The sequence below is a fragment of the Salmo salar genome, chromosome ssa26 (genome assembly GCF_905237065.1).
Source record: "Salmo salar chromosome ssa26, Ssal_v3.1, whole genome shotgun sequence".
Classification (NCBI taxonomy): domain Eukaryota; kingdom Metazoa; phylum Chordata; class Actinopteri; order Salmoniformes; family Salmonidae; genus Salmo; species Salmo salar.
Genome location: NC_059467.1, coordinates 3,846,408 through 3,866,019, shown reverse-complemented (window position 1 = coordinate 3,866,019; position 19,612 = coordinate 3,846,408). Strand labels below are relative to the sequence as shown.

Here is a 19,612-nt window from a genome sequence, read left to right as displayed (position 1 = left end):
TATTTAGATTTGTTTAACAATTTTTTGGGTTACTACATGATTCCATGTGTTATTTCATGGTTTTGATGCCTTCACTAATATTCTATAAAATAGTAAAAAGAAAGAAAATCCCTTGAATGAGTAGGTGTTCTTAAAACTTTTGACCGGTAGTGTGTGTATAATTGACAGAAAAATTTACATTTATTTTTTTTAAATGGTCCAAACACACTTTTTACAAGGTAAAATAAAAAATTTTTTTGGAAGATTTCACGTTTCAGACCTGACTTTCTGACCATTTCATAAATGAAATCCTATGGTGGAGCTCGCTCGCCACCTTTTGTATTTTTGGTTTATAACACCTGGCATTTGACATGTTCCACTTTGTCACGTTCGTCGTAATGATTGGACCAAGGCACAGCGTGAGTAGCGTTCCACATCTTTATTATAACGTGAAACTACAGCAAAATACAAAAATAATAAATGATCAAACGAAATGTGAAGACAGTGAAGTGCAAACAGGCACATACACAAAAACAAGATCCCACAAAACACAGTGGGGAAATGGCTGCCTAAATATGATCCCCAATCAGAGACAACGCTAAACAGCTGCCTCTGATTGGGAACCATACCAAGCACACCAACATAGAAATAAACAACATAGAACACCCCCAGTCACACCCTGACCTACTATACCATAAAGAACCAAGGGCTCTCTATGGTCAGGGCGTGACACACTTGCAATATGTTTTTGACCAACTGCCACCCAATTGAGTGTTATTTGCGATTGTGTGTATGGTTGGCCCAATGCCAATAAGATGCCATTCATTTTTGTCCATTTCATGGGGTTCTTCCTTTACCAACCCCTACGCTCCATATTTTCCACTGGCTGCCACACCAACACAGAAAGCACTGAGCTAGGCTGAAAAACCTGCATTTTGAAGCTGCCTTACTCATGAAAGCAAAAAAGAGACCTAGTTTGTGTACCGGCTTTATTAACTCAATGATTTTAATTTTTTTTATATTGTTTGCAAACTGATATGTGACACGTATTAATGGCAAAATAACATGCCCCACCTGCCCTGAATGACGCGTCGCCACTGCATATGACAAACTACAGATTTATCGGGACCACCCCCATACTGTTAAGTCAATCTCATGTGCAAATTAGAGAAGGCTAGTAGATGTACTGATAATGAACTACTAAGTAAGTGCTACTAATAAATCTTGATTTGATTATCCTGTCCTCAGAGGCCTCTGGAGAAGAATGTGGCGATGTTAAAGACCAAATCTCTCCCACACAGTAAGTTTGCCATTCCTCCTCTCCTCTACTATCTCCATTCATCAACATCCTCCTCCTCTTCTCCTTCATCTCTCCTGCCGAGTAAGTTAGGTATTCCTTCTCCCTCCCTCCCCCCTTCCTCCCTCCTCTTCTCTGTTAATGTGTTAAAGTTTAATGGGGGCCAGGTGTGTGTGCGTGTGCCTGCAGTGTGAGGACATTGAGCATTTCTCACAGACTGAATGAATGCGCCATTGCGCTATAACTACAGTGTGAAGCTTTGTCCCTGTTATGGGTGTTTGTGACACAGAGGTCAGGTTAAGAAGTCAAGGTCAGATCAGGTGACATTCTCAGTTTTGATCATTTGAAACACAATTAGTAGAATTGTTGTTGTTATATACAAGTCTAATGGAGCTGGATGAATGTTGTCCTCTTTGCCATGTTCCTTCCCCCCCCTCTCTCCTGTCCCCCCTCATACTCAGTGATGAGGGAGGGTTCCCCTGCCTCCCTCACCTCTTCCTCCTCCCTCCTCACCATGCTGCCCCGAGGCAGAAAATATATGACTGCTCCCCTATCTAAGAGTCCCTCTGAGTCTACAGACAGGTGAGTACACACACACACACACACACACACACACACACACACACACACACACACACACACACACACACACACACACTCTCCACAGGTCTCTCCAGCTTCACTAATAGATCCTGTCTCGCTCTCTCTAGGAGGCTGAGGGATCCTGTGGGGGTCAGTGTGGCCAGTGACGTGTGGAACAGCTGCTCCCTTAATGAAGAGGCGGTACAGGTCACAGGGACCGTCCCATCCATAGACCACCATCTCACCACACAGGGTAATGGCTTGAACTGTACAACTGCACAACACCAGGGTATTAGAAGGACCAGACCTGTTAAAGTACATCATCAACACATACTGTAAACATACAAAACAGACAAGATTCAACAGCAGATGTGGGTGTTAAGTTTCTCAGATGGAGCCTTGTCCAAGCCAGAATGGCCCATAGGGTAGGAGCTGTTTCTGTTCCATCTCCTGTTTCTGTAGTGTGAGGCAGCTGAAAGCACAAATACACCCCTGGACAGGACGCTAGTCTATTGCAGTGCCTTTCCTAATAATTTGACCTTTGCCCCCTCTCCATCAGAGTCGGTCGACACCCCCCTGCTCAGTGACCTATCGGCTGACCTGTTGGGGTTTGAGGTGGAGTCCTGGAGTCTGGCCGTCACAACTGAGTTCTGCAGAAAACACGACAAACACACCGTAAAACGTCAGGATGTCATCTACGGTATGTTAGTGTGTGTGTGTGTGTGCATGTGTGAGAGTGTGTGTACGTACAATGGTCATGTACCCATGACAAAGGAATGGCAACACATTTCAGTGTCTCATATCTACAGTGTGTTGGTGTGTGTGTGTGCGCATGTGTGTGCGTGTGTGCGTGCACAAGCATTTATACATAATCCTCTGTCTCTCTCTCTCCCCGTGTAGAGCTGATGCAGACAGAGTTGCACCACATCCAGACACTGACGGTGATGTCTGAGGTGTTTCGTCGAGGGATGCTGGATGAGCTCCAACTGGACTGGGAGTGTGTGGCTCGCATCTTTCCCTGTCTGGATCCTCTCCTGCTCTTCCACAGGAATCTCTTCGGATCTCTACAGGAGCGGCGATACGCTTCAGCCCAGCCCGGACACCCACACAACTACTGCATCCACAGTATAGGGGATATACTGTTGCAACAGGTTGACACGCACACACAACAACAGATGCAAGCACATGCATGTACAGTGGGGAGAACAAGTATTTCATACACTGCCGATTTTGCAGGTTTTCCTACTTACAAAGCATGTAGAGGTCTGTAATTTTTGTCATAGGTACACTTCAACTGTGAGAGACGGTATCTACAAAAATCCAGAAAATCTCATTGTATGATTTTTAAGTAATTAATTTGCACTTGTTCTCCCCACTGTATGCTTATTAATCACACATGCGCATTCACTGTGAACACTCATACAAACACCACATTTACACACTTCTGGACAACTCAAGGCCTATTCATATTCCCTATGTCTGTTGTTAGTTCTCAGAAGACAATGCTGTGAAGATGAAGCAAGTGTACGGAGAGTTTTGTAGTCACCACACGGAGGCTGTCAAAGTCTTCAAAGAGCTGCAGCAGCAGAACAAGAAGTTCCAGGTGTTTGTCAAAGTATGTTTCTGATGGAAGATTTCTTTTTTAGTCCAACTTGGTTTTTATGTTTGGTCAATAATGTCCTTAAGGAGGGACTGAACACGATGATTTTATCTTGGTTTTGTGTGTGTTATTACACTTTTCTTATGACTACCGATGCCACTGAGGCTGTTTTTAACCGGAAAAGTTGTTTGGCAACTGCTCCTCTTTAAAATGACGATATCTTTCACTCAACACACACCAGTTGTTGTCTCTTCTTCAGCAACAGAGTAACAACTCTCTGGTCAGAAGAAGGGAGGTGCCAGAGTTCATCCTGTTAGTGACTCAGCGCATCACCAAGTACCCTGTACTACTGGAAAGGATACTGCACTATACACCCGGTCAGTTACAAAGAGGGAGAGAGGGAGAGAGGGAGAGAGAAAGTATGTGCTTATTTGCACTATGTATACAACTATACAATGAAACTTTGTCAAGTATGCCAGTATAGATCGTATATAGCCGCTGAATTGAAGCGTTTTGTTCCTTCTACCTCCAGAGGGCAGTGAGGAGCACACTGAGCTGTCGCGGGCACTCACTCATGTGCGTGACATCATCACTGCAGTGGACATGAGTGTGAGTGAGTACGAGAAAGCCCAGGAGCTGCAGGAGGTGTTGAGTCGCGTGGAGAACAAGAGCCTGGCCAAGCTGAAGAGCGGCGAGGTGTTCCGCAAGGACGACCTGCTAGGAAAACACCAACAGAGGGCGCTACAGCACAAAGGACTTGTCTACTGGAAAACTGCTACGGGAAGACTGAAAGGTAGGGTGAGGTCAGTGTGTGTGTGTGTATAACGGTATTTATTTTTTCTGTTCTTTTTTTAAAGGAATGTGGCAGTCCCACTCCTTTTATATGATAGGATAGATAAAGTGGAAATATAGAGGAGAGAGTTTCTGAAATAGCAGTGGGCCGAATTCGAACCCATGCTGCAGCGGAATGCATTCCAGAGGCAGTGGCTTATTCTGCTGCACCAACCTAGGCCACAACAGTGTCTATTCTAACACTCTCCCTCACCCACTCTCTCTGCAGACACCCTGGCTCTGCTGCTGACTGATGTCCTGGTGTTCCTGCAGGAGAAGGACCAGAGACTCATATTTGCTGCCGTGGTATGCCGGTTTGGTCAATCTCGTTACATTACACTCCAATCATTATTTCATTACTTCGTGTCTTATCTGCAATTACATTACATACCTAAAAGGAAGAAAAAAAATCCCCCAAAAAGTAAGAAAAAGCATTTGTAAAAGGGATGCTTCGGGATTTTGGCAATCAAGCCCTTTGTCTACTTCCCCGGAGTCAGATGAACTCATTACTGTTAGCACAATGACTGGAAGTATATGGCGACAGCTAGCATGCTAGCATGTTTGGCTCGCGAAACTACCTCTAACTAGCATTGCGCATGCCCCGCCCACCTGAGGGTCTGTCTTTTTTAGCCATATATTTCCTGTGTTTGAGGGGTGCAAAATCCACTTGTAACTTAAATCTCACTGGATTGATCGCTTCCATTTTTACTCCTGCGACTCTTTCATACTTTTGCTTGTGCCTGTCGATTTTTCCCATCAATGTTTGTAATGACCTCTCAAACACATCCCTGTAATGGCTGAAATGGATTCAATGGGATACATTGGCTTCGTCAGGGATTTAACACACCGTCTCGACACATACATTACCGTTCAAAAGTTTGGGGTCACTTAGAAATGTCCTTGTTTTTGAAAGAAAAACTAAAACATGTGTCCATTAAAATGACATCAAATTGATCAGAAATAAAGTGTAGACATTGATAATGTTGTAAATGACTATTGTAGCTGGAAACGGCAGATTTTATTTTTTTATGGAATATCTACATAGCCGTACAGAGGCCCATTATCAGCAACCATCACTCCTGTGTTCCAATGGCACGTTGTGTTAGCTAATCCAACTTTATCATTTTAAAAGGCTAATTGATCATTAGAAAACCCTTTTGCAAATATGTTAGCACAGCTGAAAATTGTTGTTCTGATTAAACAAGCAATACAACTGGCCTTCTTCTTTAGACTAGTTGAGTATCTGGAGCATCAGCATTTGTGTGTTCGATTACAGGCTCAAAATGGCCAGAAACAAATAACTTTCTTCTGAAACTCGTCAGTCTATTCTTGTTCTGAGAAATGAAGGCTATTCCATGCGAGAAATTTCCAAGAAACTGAAGATCTGGAACAACGCTGTGTACTACTCTACAGGTCTCTCCAAAGATGTTCGATCGGGTTCATGTCTCTGTACTTTGCTCCGTTCATTTTGTTTACTAGACCAGCAGACCAGTTCTCTAATAACTTACTGTAATTGGGGTGGCAGGTAGCCTAGTGGTTAGAGCATTGGTCCAGTAACCGAAAGGTTAACAATACAGTTCGATGATCACTTACTGTAATTTTTGATTTGGCATGAGACATTCCTAATTGCAGATAAGACTTGCATTGGTTTGCTAGTGATCATGTCGTGGAATTGACAGAGAACAGAACTTCCGCAACGTTACTTTTGTATCTGCTGGCGGAGCTAGAGTAACACAGCCTTGGAACGGAAGTAACACAGCCTTGGGACGGAAGTAACACAGCCTTGGGACGGAAGTAACACAGCCCTGGGACGGAAGTAACACAGCCCTGGGACGGAAGTAACACAGCCCTGGGACGGAAGTAACACAGCCCTGAGACGGAAGTAACACAGCCCTGGGACGGAAGTAACACAGCCCTGGGACGGACGTAACACAGCCCTGGGACGGACGTAACACAGCCCTGGGACGGACGTAACAGCTGGCGAGAAGTTTACAATATCTGTCTTATCTCCATGTTTCTGGTTTGTAATACTCGTTACTTTCAACAAATGTCAGACGTCAATTCATGTTTGTGTCGATTTGAATAGTTAATGCTATAGGTTTGAAATGTATGGAAATGAACATGCGTCAACATCGCAATGTTGCGTAACCACTGCATTTTGCCTTACAATCTTAATGTGACTACAATTGATGACATAATAGCTATATTGACCATCATTTTCATCTCTCTGAAAATGGCACTGTATTAGGATATCTTTCTCACCATTTTCAATGACTATTCATGCTTAGCCAATCAGGTGCTCCAGCTGTCCTTTTTATTTGATTTTATTTCACCTTTATTTAACCAGGTCGGCCAGTTGAGAACAAGTTCTCATTTACAATTGCGACCTGGCCAAGATAAAGCAAAGCAGTTCGACACATACAACAACACAGAGTTACACATGAAATAAACAAACATAAAATCTATATACAGCATGTGCAAATGAGGTAGGATAAGAGAAGTAAGGCAATAAATAGGCCATGGTGGCAAAGTAATTACAATATAGCAATTAAACACTGGAATGGTAGAATGTGCAGAAGATGAAGGTGCAAGTTGAGATACTGGGGTGCAAAGGAGCATTTCATGTGCTCCTCGTGTCTTGATGGAATATTAGCCCTACCAATGAGGTGCTCCTCGTGTCTTGATAGAATAGTAGCCCTACCAATGAGGTGCTCCTCGTGTCTTGATAGAATATTAGCCCTACCAATGAGGTGCTCCTCGTGTCTTGATAGAATAGTAGCCCTACCAATGAGGTGCTCCTCGTGTCTTGATAGAATAGTAGCCCTACCAATGAGGTGCTCCTCGTGTCTTGATAGAATAGTAGCCCTACCAATGAGGTGCTCCTCATGTCTTGATAGAATAATAGCCCTACCAATGAGGTGCTTCTCGTGTCTTGATCTGCCGCTGAAAAAACATCCCCACAACATGATGCTGCCACCACCATGCTTCACCGGAGGGATGGTGCCAGGTTTCCTCTAGACGTGATGTTTGGCATTCAGGCCAAAGAGTTCAATCTTGGTTTCATCAGACCAGAGAATCTTGTTTCTCATGGTCTAAGAGTCCTTTAGGTGCCTTTTGGCAAACTCGAAGTGGGCTGTTGTGCCTTTTACTGAGGAGTGTCTTGTGTCTGGCCATGCTACCATAAAGGCCTGATTGGTGGAGTGCTGCAGAGATGGTTGTCCTTCTGAAAGGTTCTCCCATCTCCATGGAGGAACTCTGGAGCTCTGTCAGAGTGACCATCGGGTTCTTGGTCACCTCCCTGACAAAGGCCCTTCTCCCCCGATTGCTCAGGTTGGCCAGGCAGCAAGCTCTATGAAGAGTCTTAGTTGTTCCAAACTTCTTCCATTTAAGAATGATGGAGGCCACTGTGTTTGGGGACCTTTAATGCTGCATAAATGTCTTGGTACCCTTCCCCAGATCTATGCCTCGACACAATCCTGTCTCGGAGCTCTACGAATGTGCCATTCCAAATCATGTCCAATAAATAGAGTAGTAACACAGTGGAAAAGGGGTCTGAATACTTTCCAAATGAACTGTACATGGCATAAGAGCAATTTAAAGGGGTAAACTGGGATTGGTACCGGGATTGGGATTAGTATCATTTTAATTTCATGAATGGTCAGTCCTTGCATCCATAGTTCCATCTATGAATTTAAGAGTGTATACATTTCTCCAGCCCCATCATTTAGCTTTTTACCAACAACAACAAAAAATGCAGAACTCCGGTACTTCACAGAGAACAGGCTGAAAAGTAGACAAAACAAAAAAGGAGAACGAAAAGACGAAGAACTATTCAACTAAACAGGGAGCCAGGGAGAACCGTCAGTCAGACAGGATGCCAGTAGTGTTCTTTCCCAGAAAATGATCTTATTTAAACTGTCCCTCTCCAGGACCAGAAGCCCCCAGTCATCCCCCTGCAGAAGCTAATTGTGAGAGAGGTAGCCAATGAGGAGAGAGGGATGTTCCTAATCTCTGCCTCCTCAGTGGGGCCTGAAATGTACGAGGTTCACACCTCCTCGAAAGAAGAGAGGAACGCCTGGATGAGACACATACGACGGGCCGTAGAGAGGTGAGGAGTGTGTGTGAGTGTTTGTGTGTTGATAATATAATAATAATAAGCCATTTAGCAGACACTTTTATCCAAAGCGACATACAGTCACACATTTTACGTAATGGTGGCCCCAGCGGGAATCAAACCCACGACTATTGGCGTTTCAAGTGCCATGCTCTACCGACTGAGCCAAACAGAAGTGTGTGTGTGGGTGTGTGTGTGTGTGTGTGTGTGTGTGATTTTGTCCCTAAACCCCTGTGCTCTGTGTTAGTTGTCCTGAGGAGGAGGAAGAGAGAAGTGTTGAGACTGAGGTCAGACGGAACACTGAGCTGAGAGTTCAGAAGATCTACAAACTCCAAGGTAAGACACATCAGTCATTCCTACACATTCATCATGGACTTAACCATTCCCATTTCAGACACTTAGTAGCGTTTTTCTAAACTTTTTTTTTGTGTCTGTGGGCCAGGAGAAACTGTAGTCCATTGTTGGGTTTTCTTTTAAATAGCCATTACAGACTTCAGCTGACTTTATTACCATAGATTACATTTTCTCCTGGCTAATAGACTCATTTCAGGTTGAGGAAACATTTAGCTGTTTACCAACAATTTTTTTTGCAGAACTCCGGTACTTCACAGAGAACAGGCTGGAAAGTAGACAAAACAAAAAAGGAGAACGAAAAAATGAACTATTCAACTAAACAGGGAGCCAGGTAGAACCGTCAGTCAGACAGGATGCCAGTAGTGTTCTTTCCCGGAAAATGATCTTATTTAAACTGTCCCTAAATGTTGCAATTTACAGGACTTCCCTTTAAACTGAGTGTGATCCATGATCTATATCGTTTTCAGACACCCTGGCAAGACAGGACCAGCGTATCTGCAGTGGTCTGGAGGAGAAGCTACAGCTGTATGCCGAGCTGACAGAGTTAACCCTTCATACGCCAGAGCCCCTGCCACAGCACCACCTACTGGTCCAACCAGACCCTGAAGCTCAGATGCCACCGCAGACCACTGCACTACTCACAGCTGCACTCAAAGAGGGTGAGAACCACACACACAGGCGCACTACGCACAGCTGCATCCTCTCCTTTTATATTAGAGAGTATATTGAGGGATATCTCTTTTCTCTTTCCTCGCTCACTCTCTTGTTCTCTCTCGCTCTCTCTTTGTATGTAGCGGAGAAGCTGATGTCTACCCTGCAGGCCAGTGAGGCCCCCACTGAGCCCAGCCACAGCCCCCTTGTCAGAGTCCCAGAGTACTGCAGCTACAACAGCCATTGCAGGATCCAGGATTCACCCACTGAGTGTGAGTCAATACACTAACCCTAACCATAATAACCCCCTAACTCTAACCCTAACCACGACCCCCAACGACTATGGAATTACCCAGGAATCGCCTACAGAGAGTGAGTATGAGAGACACAACCACACATTAAAGGAATAGTTTACCCCAAAATAGAAAGAATGTCAAAAGTGTTCGATCATGAACTGTTTCTTTAAATGGACTGTTTTTGGTGTCCTCTACCTGTAGTGGACTATCTGAGCACGCTCAGTGTGAGCTCGGCCTCTCTGGTGTCGGATGGCGAGTGGGCAGGGCCAGACACCATCTTGTGGCACTCTAGAACCGAGCTGAGGAGAAGAGACACCAATGGAACACCAATGAAGGTGTGTGTGGATAGGTGTGGGCCCTTGTGGGGACCTAAAATCCCCAAATGTCCCAACAAGGATAGTAAAACAAGAAGAATTCTCCCCATGAGGACAAAGGCTATTTTTAGCTTAGGGTTAGGGTTACAATTAGGATTAGGATTACAATTAGGGTAAGGGTTAGATTTAGGTTTAGGGTTTAGGTTAGTGTTACGGGTTAATGTCAGGGGTTAGGTTTAGGGTTAGAGGTTAAGGAAAATATGATTTTGAATGGAAGTTAATTTTAGGTCACCACAAGGATAGAACATAACGTGTGTGTGTGTGTGTGTGTGTGTGTGTGTGTGTGTGTGTGTGTGTGTGTGTGCTCATGTGGCAAAGGAATGCCAACAGATTTCATAGTTTTGTCTCTGTCCTCTTGTAATGGCATATTTTTTCCTGCAGGTGGCAGAGAGTGTCCAGAGCCTGACCCAGCTGCTCTACAGTCTGCAGGTAAGAAACGTCACACTCTCTTTAACCCTAGTGCCCAAACAACCACCTGGCGGTACCATCCCTGAGCCTGGAAGGCTACTTATAGCCATCACCAACTTACTTAAACCTATTTTGATCAATTCAGATCCGCCTACACCAAAGCGTATATTTGTAAATTCCATGTATTGGTGTGTGCAGGCAGCTGTGACCATCCAGGACAGCTGCTATGAAGTTCAAAAGCTCCTCCTATTGGAGCTAGAGCACCCGCTCCCAGACACCCCCTCCTGTCTCCATGGCAATGGGGCCCAGGGGCAGGAGAAACAGCGGAATGCTGAGAAGAAAAAGGAGGAGGTAGAAAGGAGGAGTGTGGAAAGGAGGAGAGAGGAGGTGGAGGGGATTCAGAAGCTACAGGGGAGGCTGAGACAGGACCAGCAGCGTTGGGAGAGAGAGTGTCTGGCCAGGGAGAGACAACAGGTAAGCACTCACAATGCATAATCTTGTCATAACACTGACTTTAGAATTACATAGGGTGACATAGTACTGTCAAAGCACAATCTGATAAGAGATTTAGGGTCTGGCCAAAGAGAACACTACGTAAGCCCCTCATAACGCTGATATACAGTACCAGTCAAAAGTTTAAACACACCTTCTCATTCCAGGGTTTTCCATATTATGGTAAGAACTGCTGAAATAAGCAAAAATAAATGACAGTCCATCATTACTTTAAGACAGGTCAGTCAATGCGGAAAATGTGAAGAAATTTGAAAGTTTCTTCAAGTGCAGTCACAAAAACCATCAAGCACTATGATGAAACTGGCTCCCATGAGGACCGCCACAGGAAAGGAAGACCCAGAGTTACCTCTGCTGCTGAGGATAAGTGCATTAGAGTGACCAGCCTCAGAAATGCAGCCCAAATAAATGCTTCAGAGTTCAAGTAACAGACACATCTCAACATGAACTGTCAAGAGGAGACTGGTTGAATCAGCCCTTCATGGTCGAATTGCTGCAAATAAACCACTACTAAAGGACACCAATAAGAAGAAGAGACTTGCTTGGGCCAAGAAACACGAGCAATGGACATTAGACTGGTGGAAATATGTCCTTTGGTCGGAATGAGTCAAAATTTGAGAATTTTGGTTCCAACCGCCGTGTCTTTGTGAGATGCAGAGAAGGTGAACGGATGATCTCCGCATGTGTGGTTCCCACTGTGAAGCATGGAGGAGGTGGTGTGATGGTGTGGGGGTGCTTATTGAGTGAGACATATGTTATTATCAGAACCAGCGATTTATTTGCAGCCTATTCTTTTTCAAATAAGAGTGAATAACAATAGAACTTGATCAACATTTTTACATGTTTAGTTGACCTCTTCTATCTCTACAAGTTGCCAAAAAATGCATAACATTTGATGGTATTGTCAAAATATTATTTTAACAGGGTGGAAAGCAATAACAGGGTGGAACCAGTGGAGGCTCCTCAGAGGAGGAAGGGGAGGACCATCCTCCTCAGTGAATTTCATAAAAAATGTCAATTGTAAAACATTTAAAAAGTTGTCCTTCTTAGATAAAACTATACTGAATATATTCACGTCACCAAACAATTGATTAAAACACACTATTTTGCAAAAAGGTCTACAGTAACCTCAACAGCACTCTGTACAGTAGCACAATGATGTAACCGGAGGACAGCTGAGTAGGTGAACGGATGATCTCTGCATTTGTGGTTCCCACTGTGAAGCATGGAGATGGTTTGGGATGAGTCGGACCGCAGAGTGAAGGAAAAGCAGCCAACAATTGCTCAGCATATGTGGGAACTCCTTCAAAACTGTTGGAAAAGCATTCCAGGGGAAGCTGGTTGAGAGAATGCCAAGAGTGTGCAAAGCTGTCATCAAGGCAAAGGGTTGCTACTTTGAAGAATCTCAAATATTTACATTTTAGTCATTTAGCAGACGCTCTTATCCAGAGCGACTTACAGTAGTGAATGCATACATTTCATACAATTTTTCTCCGTACTGGTCCCCCGTGGGAATCGAACCCACAACCCTGGTGTTGCAAACACCATGCTCTACCAACTGAGCCACAAATATATTTAGATTTGTTTAACACTTTTTTGGTTGCTACATCGTTCCATATGTGTTATTTCAAAATTTTGATGTCTTCACTACTATTCTACAATGTTGAACATAGTAAAAATAAAGAAAAGCCCTTGAATGAGTGGGTGTGTCCAAACTTTTGACTGGTACTGTAAGAATGACATAGGGTGAGAAAGAGTGTCATAGCACATTATGTTCATTTTAAGCCTTTATTAACTTGCTATCATCCCATCTCTCTGATGCCAATACTATTCTTCTGCATATAGAGGGAGCAGGTGAATCTGTTGGCGCAGCGTGAGCGACAGTGCCACCTGGAGGCTGAGAGCCTGCGCCACAAGCAGGAAGAGCTGGAGCAGCAACTGTTGGAGTACCAGCAGAACCTAGAGAGGCTGAGGGAGGGTCAGAGGAGCATGGAGAGGGACAGGGACAGGGTTGAAGCCGAGCACAGGCTGCTCCAGAGCTGGAGACACAACCGCCAGAGCTCCCTGCCTATTATGATATCGCTGGACCTGGACCAGGTGGGTGGTAACCTTCCCAAGGCAAATTGGTGCAGAGAAGCCTGGAAGAACAATGACTCAAATCTGGCCTATGTGGGAGTACATTTTTAAATAATAATCATATCTGAACCTGCAAGTCGTGTCTCTGAATCAGAAAACATGTGTTTGTCACAGTAAAAGCATTCCCTTAAATTTGAGATGCTAAACAGTAGTTAGCTAACTTAATGAAGATGCCTTGCTGGCTATACATCCAAATCTGTGTGGTCAATGTGTGTCAATTTTGTGGGGGAAAACAAATGATCCTAATAAAAATGACAAAATGGACTCAAACAGCTGAAATCTCCTTATTGCATCAGACGTGATGTTCAGGGGAAGGTTTGGAGGGAGGTGGTTGATTATGGCCCGATAATACCAGGACAGACCTCTAGCGACCAAACTACCAGTCACCCGTCATTTTCAATGGGGGCAGGAAACACAAGGATACATTCAGTGACTTAGCAGTCGGCGACTCTGAGCTTTTTGACAACATGACCATCCGATAACCAATCAGAGGAGGGAGGGTCTCCCTAGCTAGTTTTTGAAACCATGCTTTTGACACCTTGATGTTCTGCATGCTGTTTGGATATATACACCCACAAAGGAAGAGCTTGAAGATTCATTACTAATTTGTAGCTTCTGGTATAATCAATGGCTATGGATCAGGACTTTTTCTATTGGACTGGGACATTCTTTCTTTGGGTTAACAAAGGTCAGGATTGACACGTTGATTCACCAGACCTTCCGAGCATTGGGTGGAAGTGTCTGGTGAACAAGATTAGGTGGGTGGGGAAGGTACAAGGAGGGAAAGGGGGGGTGGGGGTTGAGACAGAGAAGGAGTGAGTGAATAAGTGTGACAGAGAGAAAAATGGGAAATATGAACGAATGTGTAAGGTTGGTAGGATTGTGTGTGTCTGTGTTTGTGAGTGTGCCCTGCTGAGATTTACAACTACCTTCTTCTCCCCACCCTCTCCCCCTCCTCTCCCCTCAGGTGTCCAACCACAGTCGGTCAGGCAGCCTGGACGGCAACGAGGATGCTCTTCTCCATTCCCTCCAACAGAATCGTCTCCACCACAACCAGCACCAGAGCCTCCACTCTGGCCTGAGAAAGAGCCAGGATAGCCCCAATCACAGCCCCATCCATAGCCCCAACCTGAGCCTCAGGCCCAGCCTCTATAACAGCCTCAACACTCTGCTCAGCCAGGCCCACAGTAAACCATCCACAGAATCACTGACACACCAACACTATGCTCACCACCAGCACAGCCACCTCCAGTCAGGAAGCTCCCCAAACAACCCCTTTAGGAGCAGGTTCACTACAGGTCATGAGGGGCCCAACAACAACAGTGAGTATGATGCTGTCATAGTGAGTATGATGCAGCAGATCTGTGTGGACTCTAAGCCAGGGATTTTAAGGATTTTAAGCCAGGGGTTCTCAAAGTGGGTCTGCGGGTACTGCGTACAGATATTTCGATTTATTGTTATCATTTATTTTATGAACATTACTAAGAACAACATATTAAATTAATTCTGGTCAAGGGACACGTGGAATATATTTAAAGAATGTTATACAATGTAATATTATTAATCTATATTTGATATTCTTAAACCTGGGCAACAAGGGCCTGGGAGGCTCACAGGGATATTGGTGTATCCACAGTACTCCACCAATTATGTATCCCCCCAGTAAAAAAAAAAAAAAAATACATAAATGCACTGTAATTTAAGCTTTAAAAGTTTTCTCTCTGCCTCATGGCGAAATGTGTAGAATTGCAGGATATTAGCTTTAAAGCTGCAACAACAAAAAATATCTCTGTCCCATGAAAAAATGGGTAGAATTGCAAGAAATGTGCTTGAATTTTTTTCTCTCAGATGTCAAGAGATGGGCCTAAAATGTTCCTTCCGGGGCCCGAGACTTAGTTCATCGGGCCGTGCACTGCCAAAGTCATAGTAGAACTCCTTGTTTGCTATTTTTATCTCACTCGAGTTGTGTTCTGATTATGTCCCTGATTCATTTTCTATCACAAAAAGGAGTCCCCGGACAGAAAAGGTTTGAGAACCCCTAGTTTAAGCAATGTGGTAACAGTTACCCCACCTTGTTCTGTGATATGCCAGGTGTAATGACATATTTCTTACAAATATTTTGTCCTTTCTGATCCACCCAAATGCATATGGGGAGGGGGAAGAGGTTGATGGAGGTGCAAGGGGTTGATTTGGGATCGGCCGATAATGTTCCTTGTTTTCTTCTGTTAGATTTCAGCCCTCCTCGGGACAGGCTGACCCTGGGGTTGTTGGGATCATTGGGGTCAGGGGTCACAGGCCTGGGTCTGTACGAGGAGAACTTCCCCGCCTCGGCATCCCTCACTCCTCTCCTCACCCCACAGGCCTACTTCTCTTTGAATGGAAAGAACAGGGAGGATGGGGGAGAGGAGAACATTGTGTACCTCTGAGGAATGACAAGACTGATGGGCAAGAGTGATGGGAGAGAAGTGCCAACTGCCTTATGTACATCTATCAATGTACCCCCGGTCTGCCTTTGTGTGTGTGTGCGTGTAAATTATTTTTACAAAAAAATGGGAATGCAGGGCTGTAACTAGGGTTTGAGTTTTAGTGAGGACCGGAAGCGACTAAACAAAAAATAATTACATTTTTAGCTGTATTGTACTGTATTGTTTGCATTTTAATGTAGGCCTTTAGGGAAGATATGCCATTTGAATGTTTATACTGAAACATTTAAGTTCATAGCTTGTTTGATAAGATTAGTACAGATTTTCTCAGGGGACCCCACTTTGGGCCTTGACCCCAACTTTAGGAACCACTGTACTAACCTCCCCCTCTGCTTGCTCCCTCTCTTATCTGCTTCCGCCTTGCAGCCTACCATCGCTGTCTGTATCAGTAGCTTACTTTATAAAGCAAAGTTATAACTTAGTATTTTTTTTTCTCCTGCTGAGGTAGGCTCCATTTAACATTAGCTTCTTACTTCATCCTTCCAGCTGGCTGAGGAAAACTAGCCAGAGCCCTTCAACTTACTGCAATAAATCTCCACCAGCAGATGGCCACCTGACTGACATATCTATAAGCGACTATTTACCAGTTGTGCACTCATTCTCTGAGAATCGTTTTTTGTTTGGGGGATGTCTGTAGACACGGCTGGAGTGCGAGACAGTTAAATTGCCTTTAGTCCGGCATCTCGCAACACTGTCAACATTGTCTCTAGACTAGTTTCCTATTCAGCCGATTGCAAGCTGGGGTAGTATAATTTCACGTCGCTCTCGGCATGTGCCGCGAACGGGCAGAGTTAACCGCTTGAGAGAGTGGAGAATGTGCTGCTAAAAAGGCAAATCCAGGCGTACATAATGGAAAACCACTGTTCATGATTCCACTCATTCACAAAGTGGCAGGCGTGATTGGAACTCAGTCAGATCAATGATATAAGCATTCTGAGCTTTGATCAACGCTGGGAGCAATATTTAGATGTTGACCCTTAATAGATCTTTATACACTGAGTATACCTGTAATAATGGAGCTGTGAGTCGGGAAGCAGGTGCAGTTGAAACGTTTAATAAAACAGCAAAACATTTCCATATGGCTACACTCCGGTACACAAGAATAATACCAACTGGTGAGTGAACATTGAAGAGTGACTTAAAGGGGAGGAAATTATGAATGAAGTCCAGGTGTGAATCATAAAGGATTAACAGGTGCGCGTAATGATGAGTGCCAGGTGTGCGTAAATGATGAGTCCCAGGACCAGTGGTTAGTATTCCAACGACGTCATGCACCAGAGGGGAGGAGCAGATGTGACAGTACCCCCCCCCTGACGTGCGGCTCAAGCCGCAGGATGACGCCGACCAGAGGGAGGACCCCGAGGAATCGGGGGGGTCCGAGCGGCAAAAGTGGAAATCACAGATGATGTTGGGGTCCAGAATGTCCACCGCTCCTCTGGGCCATACCCCTCCCAGTCCACCAGATACTGGGGGACAGTATCAGCTAGGGGACCACAGGCCTGAGAAGGGAGACATGAAGAGGGGGAGATACGATAGTGACTGGGTAGTTGTAACCTGTACATCACCTTGTTGGCCCTCCGGAGAACCTTGAACGGCTCCACAAACGGGGGGCTCAGTTTCTTGCCTCCCACCTTGTAGTGGGAGGTTCCTGGTAGAGAGCCAGATACTTTCTCCAGGATGGTACACAAGGGTCTCACTGCATTGGCGGTCTGCCTGTTCCTTCTGACGGTGGACAGTGCGCCGGGGTCTCACGTGCGCATTGCTCCACGTACCGGAACTACTCATCTACCACAGGAGCCGCGGTCTGGCCCACGGGGCCAGGGCCGGCTGGAAACCCAAAACACACTGGAAGGGGGTCAACCCAGTGGAGGAGTGACATAGGGTGTTCTGGGCGTATTCGGCCCAGGGAAGGAATCGTGCCCACTCACCCTGGTCCTAACAGTGGCTCCTTAGGAACCTCCCCAGCTCCTGATTCATCCTCTCCACCTGCCCGTTGGACTGAGGCCGATCCCCGGAAGTGAGGCTAAGAAGGCCCTCCATTCTCGTGATGTGAATTGGGTGCCACTGTCAGAGACGATGTCCTCAGGAAGGCCATAATGTCAGAAGACCTGCTGGAAGAGTGCCTCAGCGACCTGGAGAGCAGTGGGGAGACCAGGAAGAGGGCTTAATCAATAGGACTTGGAAAATATATCCACTACCACTAGAATGGTGGTGAAACCATCAGAAGGGGGACGATTGGTTACAAAGTCAATGGATAGATGTGACTAAGGTCACTGAGGCACGTGAAACAGCTGGAGCTTACCTGCTGGAGTATTCCGGGGGACTTGGTTTGAGCACATATGGAACAGGAGTTGACATACCGAGTGACATCCTGCATCAAGGTGGGCCACCAATACTTCTCAGCGATGGAGGGATGGTGCGAGAAATACCTGGATGTCCAGCGACGATAGCTGTGTGTGCCCAGGTCAGCAGCTGATCCCTTATCCCTGTGGGAATGTAGATGCGCTCGGGAGGACAATTTCTTGGTGGAGGCTCCCCCTCTAGAGCCTGGGGGATGTCTACATCCCAAACCACTGGGCCTACGACTCGGATGGGATTATGGGTGCCCTCTGGACAGGAACCTCTACCAAATCGTCGATACGGGACAGGGCATCGGCCTTGATGTTCTTAGAACCTGGGCAATAGGTCAGCGTGAAGTCGAACCTGATGAAGAAAAGTACCCACCTGGCTTGTTGTGGATTCAGTCTCCTCGCTATCCGTATATACTCTAGGTTCCGATGGTCGGTGAGGATGACAAATGTTTCCTTGGAGCCCTCCAGCCAGTGTCTCCACTCCTCTAATGCCAACTTCACCGCCAGGAGCTCCCCATCACTGACATCGTAATTCCTCTCTGCGTAGGAAAGTTTCTTGGTGAAAAAAAGCACAAGGATACCATTTTGATGGGTTACCCTGTCTGACAAAACTGCCCCCACGCCCATCTCAGATGCATCTACCTCAACCACAAAAGGTAGCGTGGGATCTGGGTGTTTTAGCAAGGGGGTGGAGGTGAAACGCCCCTTGAAGAGACGAAAGGCCTCATCGGCTGCTGGAGACAACACCAACCTACAAGACCCACACTCCCCCTCCCCTCCCGGATGCGGATGAAATTGTAGGCACTCCACAGGTCCAGTTTGGTGAAGAACTGGACCCAGCGGAGCTGCTCAATGGCTGACGGGCACCAACGGGAGAAGGTACCGATACTTTGTGGTGATGTCATTGAGTCATCGGTACATGGGCGTAATCCCCCCTCCTTCTTGGCTATGAAGAAGAAACCAGCTGGAGACGTGGATGTGCGCAGGACACGTGGATGAAACCCTGTTGAATGTAATCCTCCATGGCCTGGGTGTCAGCCACAGACAGAGGGTAGTTATGTCTGCGTGGAGGTAAAAACAGGTCGATGGCACAAGGGCGATGAGGAGGGAGACTGGTAACGCAGGTTTTGGAGAATACCTTCTTTAGGTCCTGGTATTCCTCCGGGATGTTGGGCTGAAGGGCAACCACAGGACTCTCAACCCACGTGGAACCAGAGGGGACAGGGAAGCAGGTCTTCCGGCATTCAGGTGACCAGTCTGTGATTCTCATCCTCAACCATGAGATGGTAGGGTCATGGCAGATGGAGCCAAGGGAGGCTGAGGATGATTGTGAACTGGTGATGAAGGGGATGTTCTCCTGGTGATTGGACTCCACGGTGAGGGTGAGTGGTTGAATGATGTGTGTGATGGTTCCAGATCCTAGTGGCTGACAGTCGAGACCTTGAACCAGAAAAGGAGAGGAGAGAGGGTAGATGGTAATGTTGAGGGAAGAGGCAAGGGTCTGATCCATAAAGTTCCCCGCAGCGCCAGAATCCACTAAAGTTGTAGACAGTGAATGAGGGACAGTCAGCCAGAGTGATGACACCAAAAAGAGTCTAGCAGGAAGAGTTGAATCTGGAATTCTCACTCCTGGTCCAGGGGATAGA

At 45.7% G+C, this 19,612-nt stretch overlaps 1 protein-coding gene across 3 annotated transcripts in view; it reads left to right on the top strand.

The window, feature by feature from the left end:
• LOC106587046 (rho guanine nucleotide exchange factor 28) overlaps nt 1-18,127 on the top strand; it is a 95,974-nt gene extending 77,847 nt beyond the window's left edge. For all 3 annotated transcript variants that reach the window (XM_045708844.1, XM_045708843.1, XM_014174918.2), the window contains 19 exons: nt 1,228-1,279; nt 1,738-1,858; nt 1,987-2,111; nt 2,418-2,558; nt 2,759-3,009; nt 3,348-3,473; nt 3,718-3,835; nt 3,991-4,251; nt 4,519-4,595; nt 8,219-8,397; nt 8,651-8,739; nt 9,225-9,416; nt 9,552-9,680; nt 9,906-10,039; nt 10,460-10,507; nt 10,685-10,960; nt 12,842-13,093; nt 14,100-14,454; nt 15,362-18,127. In XM_045708844.1, the coding sequence (XP_045564800.1) occupies nt 1,228-1,279; nt 1,738-1,858; nt 1,987-2,111; nt 2,418-2,558; nt 2,759-3,009; nt 3,348-3,473; nt 3,718-3,835; nt 3,991-4,251; nt 4,519-4,595; nt 8,219-8,397; nt 8,651-8,739; nt 9,225-9,416; nt 9,552-9,680; nt 9,906-10,039; nt 10,460-10,507; nt 10,685-10,960; nt 12,842-13,093; nt 14,100-14,454; nt 15,362-15,558 (3,123 nt within the window). In that variant the 3' untranslated portion in view covers nt 15,559-18,127. The remainder of the gene's footprint in view (nt 1-1,227; nt 1,280-1,737; nt 1,859-1,986; nt 2,112-2,417; nt 2,559-2,758; nt 3,010-3,347; nt 3,474-3,717; nt 3,836-3,990; nt 4,252-4,518; nt 4,596-8,218; nt 8,398-8,650; nt 8,740-9,224; nt 9,417-9,551; nt 9,681-9,905; nt 10,040-10,459; nt 10,508-10,684; nt 10,961-12,841; nt 13,094-14,099; nt 14,455-15,361) is intronic.
• The last annotated feature ends 1,485 nt before the right edge of the window (nt 18,128-19,612 follow it).